Source organism: Spinacia oleracea, chromosome 1, assembly GCF_020520425.1.
Source record: "Spinacia oleracea cultivar Varoflay chromosome 1, BTI_SOV_V1, whole genome shotgun sequence".
Lineage (NCBI taxonomy): Eukaryota > Viridiplantae > Streptophyta > Magnoliopsida > Caryophyllales > Amaranthaceae > Spinacia > Spinacia oleracea.
The window spans coordinates 65,747,453-65,753,794 of NC_079487.1; the positions used below are offsets into that span (position 1 = coordinate 65,747,453).

The window sequence follows — 6,342 nt, forward strand, 5'->3', positions numbered from 1 at the left end:
AAGCTCTCGACGCAAATGACCCTTATTTGCGTCGCACAATTAGCAAATGTGCGTGGCAAATAACTTTTCAGATACCATGTTGAAAAGTCATTTGCCACGCACATTAGCTAAATGTGCGACGCAAATAAGAGTCATTTGCGTCGCACATTTAGCTAATGTGCGTGGCAAATGACTTTTCAGGCACCATGTTGAAAAGTCATTTGCCACGCACATTAGCTAAATGTGCGACGCAAATGACTTTTAGGCGCAAAAAAAAAAAGTCATTTGCCACGCACATTAGCTTAATGTGCGACGCAAATGACAATTTTAGCGCCAAAAAATTAAGTCATTTGCCTCGCACATTGAGCTAACGTGCGTTGCAAATGACTTATTTTTTAAAAAAAATTTGTTTTTTAATATTTTAGTTGGAAATTCCGACATGATCGTCTTTGAAATTAGACGCTTCATTCCCAATACCGGGAATACATTTATAAATAATACCTGTCACAAAAGTTTACAACGTAATTAACGTTCCCAATAAAAGGCAATTAAATTCGTCATAGATCAACCAACATGTTACAACAAACATAAAATTATTACAACAAAGGTACGTAGCTAGCTAGAGATCAAGTTCATATTACAAATTAAGCTAAAAATTCGACATTGTTCATGAAGTAATCTGCCCAAAAATCTTTCACCTCATTAATCTCCTCCGGTGAATAAGGCAATGTTCTTGAAAAATCCTAAAAAAGTGTAAATAATTCAATTTATCAACGATAGATCAATATAATAGTTTTGTGTACTTCAATTTATTATATAAAGTACGTAGTTTATGAGAACATACCTTAGTAAGATCTTGACTATTACCATGATTCATTATTATGTCGTACATAAAACGCATGACGTAGTAGCCACAATCTAGTGATCCCGGTTGTTGAGCACACTAAATGCATTAAAATAAATAACACAAGTAAAATTTCTATCACATTGTATGTTATAATTTTGAAAAACTTGCTTCTTAGGTAAATAATAAACTAATTATACCTGTGCTGGAATCCATGTTAATTTAGTTCCCTTAGATTGTCCACCTAGTCTCTTGTAACTCCGAAAAGCACTACACATTCGATAAAATATGCAATTATATATACTTTGTTTACACATGTAAATGCAAAGAATATTTTACATGTAAGTGCAATTATATACTTTGTTTACACATGTAAATGCAATTATATACGTAGTAGCCACATTTAAGGCTAATTGAGTCGTTCTAGGTCATTTTTAGGCAAAAATGATGTTTTCGAACCCAACTTTGAACTAAAGAACCTAAGGAATGTTTTCAAACTTATTACACGTCTCATATGCATAGTTATAACTTTCTAAGGCTCTTTACAATCTATTATTTCACATTTAAGGCTAATTGGGTTGTTCTAGGTCATTTTTAGGAAAAAATGTTGTTTTCGAACCCAACTTTGAACCAAAGATCCTAAGGAATGTTTTCAAACTTATTCTACGTTTAATATGCTTATTTACAACTTTCTAAGGCTCTTTACAATATATTATTTCACATTTAAGGCTAATTGGGTCGTTCTAGGTCATTTTTAGGCAAAAATGAAGTTTTCGAACCCAACTTTGAACTAAAGAACCTAAGGAATGTTTTCAAACTTATTACACGTCTCATATGCATAGTTATAACTTTCTAAGGCTCTTTACAATCTATTATTTCACATTTAAGGCTAATTGGGTCGTTCTAGGTCATTTTTAGGCAAAAATGATGTTTTCGAACCCAACTTTAAACTAAAGAACCTAAGGAATGTTTTCAAACTTATTACACATCTCATATGCATAGTTATAACTTTCTAAGGCTCTTTCCAATCTATTATTTCACATTTAAGGCTAATTGGGTCGTTCTAGGTCATTTTTAGGCAAAAATGATGTTTTCGAACCCAACTTTGAACTAAAGAACCTAAGGAATGTTTTCAAACTTATTACACGTTTAATATGCTTATTTACAACTTTCTAAGGCTCTTTACAATCTATTATTTCACATTTAAGGCTAATTGGGTCGTTCTACCTCATTTTTAGGCAAAAATGATGTTTTCGAACCCAACTTTGAACTAAAGAACCTAAGGAATGTTTTCAAACTTATTACACGTCTCATATGCATAGTTATAACTTTCTAAGGCTCTTTACAATCTATTATTTCACATTTAAGGCTAATTGGGTCGTTCTAGGTCATTTTTAGGCAAAAATGACGCTTTCGAACCCAACTTTGAACTAAAGAACCTAAGGAATGTTTTCAAACTTATTACACGTCTCATATGCATAGTTATAACTTTCTAAGGCTCTTTACAATCTATTATTTCACATTTAAGGCTAATTGGGTCGTTCTAGGTCATTTTTAGGCAAAAATGACGCTTTCGAACCCAACTTTGAACTAAAGAACCTAAGGAATGTTTTCAAACTTATTACACGTATCATATGCATAGTTATAACTTTCTAAGGCTTTTTGCAATCTATTATTTCACATTTAAGGCTAATTGGGTCGTTCTAGGTCATTTTTAGGCAAAAATGATGTTTTCGAACCCAACTTTGAACTAAAGAACCTAAGGAATGTTTTCAAACTTATTACACGTCTCATATGCATAGTTATAACTTTCTAAGTCTCTTTACAATCTATTATTTCACATTTAAGGCTAATTGGGTCGTTCTACGTCATTTCTAGGCAAAAATGAAGTTTTCGAACCCAACTTTGAACTAAAGAACCTAAGGAATGTTTTCAAACTTATTACACGTTTAATATGCATATTTACAACTTTCTAAGGCTCTTTACAATCTATTATTTCACATTTAAGGCTAATTGGGTCGTTCTAGGTCATTTTTAGGCAAAAATTTAGGCAAAAATGGCATTTTCATATGCATACTTTACTTACTTGTTTAGTGGCTCCTTAATCATCAAATTTCTCTTCTTCTGTTGAGAATCAAATATGTAGACCTCACGTTTAGACAATCAAAGAACTAAAAGCATCCAGTGACTCCTACATACAAACAATAAACGTATGTAGTTAGAAAAAAAAAAGTTAAATTTATAACAATCAATTAAAAACGAAGTTCAAAGTAATTTTCATACTTTTCGTAGTATGGACATAAGATGAATGTCTTAGAACTAAGTGCACTCATGGACCTCGTCATTTACAATAGAATTCGATCTGCATCGGACTTTAACATGGTGGCCGAGATCATCTCCGGGCACATGAATCCAATACTATTGGGGTGACAATCATCGTGAAAACACAACTCACTCAAAGCCCTATAATATATAGTGTAAGAACGTTAAGACAATCATAAAAATCAAATTTAGGGGCAAAATATGAATTTAGGTAACTCACATAACAAAAACTTGTATTATTGATATATTGAGCCATGCTCCCGAGAGAAGTTGATCGGTGTCTTCAACGGTGACACTAATTTCAAAGTCCTTTTCCATATTGAATGTCCTTTTAGTGCAATGTACCTTAACGTGCTCCCCTTCTTTTAATCCCAACATCATAGTGTTGTTCCTATGTTTTGGTTGATGACACACACATATTGCAAACTTCCTGATTATGGTTGCTAAATGACTTTGAACAGGCATATGCCCAAGTTTCTATTAGGATAGGAACTTGAATAAACTGGTGAAGTTCCTGAGGTACACTTGGAACAGTCAATGGAGTTTCAGAGATGGAAGTTGTATCTGTTCCAGTTTGAAGTCACAAGAGGAGCAACACAGTTACATATCAAGAGTTCCGAATATCCACAAGAACTATTACAGACTCATAGCCAAGAGTTCCTGTGTTAGCTAGAGAGGAACTCATCAATGTTCCTTGGCTGGAACGTCTGAAGCTTCTGAGTTGCAAGTTCCAGACAAAGGGAAGACATGAAGTCTAGGTAGTCCACTGTACTTAGAATTTTATGTAAATATTAATTATGCTAATGGTATATAGAGTACTCAAGGAACTTATGATTTAATTAGGCCATTTATTTTATTGGAAGCGATTTTTATGGAAAACATTTCATAAATAAAAACAAGTTTTGCATATTTAATATAAAATAGATTTACGTTTTATTTTATTTAAACAAAACTTATTTTCCTAAAAATTCTCCTAAGTTTTTGTAGATAAATAAAATCTGTTTTAAAGAAATGTTTTAGGGTTTGATTGAGTCAAATCACCAACTGCTTCATGGCTGAACGTGGGAAGTGGTCTTCCCCTTGTTCCTCAAGTCAAGGGACGTGGAGACCAAAGTGCTGGCAGTTAGCAGTTGAGGTTTTGAAGGGAACTAACCCTAAGGATAAACACTATAAAAGGGAAATCGTTTTTGGTTTAAAGTACACAAACATTCTGAGAGTTTTTGCTTTCCTAAAAACGTTTTGTCTAAGATTTTCTAAAACAGTTTGTGTCCTAGTTAATTCAAAGTTCCTAAGTTTCTTATATCCTCACAAAAGCATTATTAATATCTAGAGTTATCCAAACACGAATTATATTTTGTATTAGTAAGGATAGAGTTATCCTGTTTAGACTTAGAGTTTAAGTCTGAGAGAGAGAAGTTAAGGAGTTGTAATCGAAGTAGATTACTGTGAGGAACACGAGTTTGAGAGGAACTTGTGTTGGAGAGATTATTGTAATCGAGGCATTACCATAATAAAAGAATTCTCTTCTTGATTAGTATCAAGAAGTTTTCACAATTGTTGTTATTGTCTTCTCTATTCTCAGTTTCTTGATTGTTTCTTAAGTTCCGCAAGAAACTTTATCAAAGATCTAATTACAATTCACCCCCCCCCCTCTTGTGCGTGTTCCTACTGGAATAACAGTTGGTATCAGAGCCAGTACTCACCAAAACACAGGAAACCCTGTTTGAGTCAAGTTCCTGAAAGTATGAACTCACAAGAGAAACTGGAAGAAGGTTACTCGACACAAAGGCCACCTATGTTCAATGGCAAGTTCTACTCATACTGGAAGAATAGAATGGAGATATTCATCAAAGCTGAAAATTACCAAGTTTGGCGTGTAATTGAAGTTGGAGACTTCGAGGTAACAAAGACCAATGCTGAAAACGAGGTAGTTCCTAAACCAATGTCTGAATTTTCTAAAGAAGACTTTGATAAATATGAGATGAATGCCATGGCTGTCAAAATCTTGCATTGCGGGCTTGGACCTCATGAACACAACAGAGTCATGGGGTGCAAGAACGCAAAACAGATTTGGGAACTACTTCAAGTAACCCACGAAGGAACTAATGAAGTTAAGCGTTCCAAAATTGACCTTTTGATGTCTAAATATGAAAGATTTGAGATGCTTCCAAAAGAAACTATTCAAGAAATGTTCACTAGATTTACTAACATAACCAATGAATTAGTTTCTCTTGGTAGAATCATTCCCACAGATGAACAGGTAAGAAAAATACTAAGAAGCATGCCACAAGATGATCGCTGGAGAACAAAGGTCACTGCACTGTTTGAGACCAAGGACTTCACCAAGTTCAACATTGAACAACTTGCTGGTTCCTTGATGACACACGAACTGCATCTTGGAGCTGCTGTTCCCGAGAGCTCAAGAAATCGAGGACTTGCTCTAAAGGCTGAGGAACTCGATGAATCTGAACCAGATGAAGAAGAGGCTGCCATGCTGGTCAGAAGAATGAGAAAGCTCTATAGGAACTTCAAACCAGGAAACCAGAAAGGAAGGAACTTTGCCAAGAAAATCACTAGTTCCAAAACTGAGCAAGGTTGCTTCAAATGTGGAGAAACTGATCACCAAATTCGTGAATGCCCTCTGTGGGAGAACGACAAGACCAGAGGAAAAGGGAAGGAACAGGTCAAAGATCGCTTTAACAAGTCTACCTTCAACAGACCAAACTTCAAGAAGGCCATGATAGCTGCATGGGGCGAAGCAACAGACTCAGAAGACGATGAGGAACAACCAAATGAAGAAACTGCAAATCTCTGCCTTATGGCTAGAACAGAAGGAACTGACCAAGTTCCATCAGAAGAAGTAAGTTCCTCCACTCTTCAGTGTCTCTCAAAGTCAAAACTAATTGAACTGTTGCTAGAAACTCTAGATGATTACAAAAAGCTAAGTATATTAAAAGCACAAAGTGATAGAGCCTTGGAACTCAGTAAAGACCACATAAATTATCTGAACAATATTAGATTTGATGTCCAAGGCAGGTTCTTTGAATTACTAGATAGAAATACCTCTATTAATGAGTCATTCGAAAAAATTAGAAATGAAAACATCCTTCTACAAGTTCAACTCAGTCAATATAAGATGTTTAATTTAAGTTTAGATCCTACAAAATCCTTGGAAATCAACATGGGAATTTTTAACA

General features: G+C 34.5%; 1 protein-coding gene across 2 annotated transcripts; it reads right to left on the reverse strand.

Moving 5' to 3' along the window:
- Positions 1-435: 435 nt before the first annotated feature.
- On the reverse strand, positions 436-3,374 carry LOC130465917 (uncharacterized). 2 transcript variants are annotated; one of them, XM_056834711.1, is made up of 5 exons: positions 3,107-3,374; positions 2,910-3,014; positions 1,024-1,093; positions 824-922; positions 436-722 (listed from the first exon to the last, which is right to left on the reverse strand). In XM_056834711.1, the coding sequence occupies exons 2-5, from the start codon at positions 2,930-2,932 to the stop codon at positions 624-626; spliced, it is 291 nt and encodes a 96-aa protein (XP_056690689.1). In that variant the 5' UTR covers positions 2,933-3,014; positions 3,107-3,374; the 3' UTR covers positions 436-623. The 2 variants fall into 2 exon arrangements, with proteins under 2 accessions (XP_056690689.1, XP_056690688.1); XM_056834710.1 differs by lacking the exons at positions 2,910-3,014; positions 3,107-3,374 and having other exon boundaries at positions 1,024-1,276.
- Between the last annotated feature and the right edge of the window lie 2,968 nt (positions 3,375-6,342).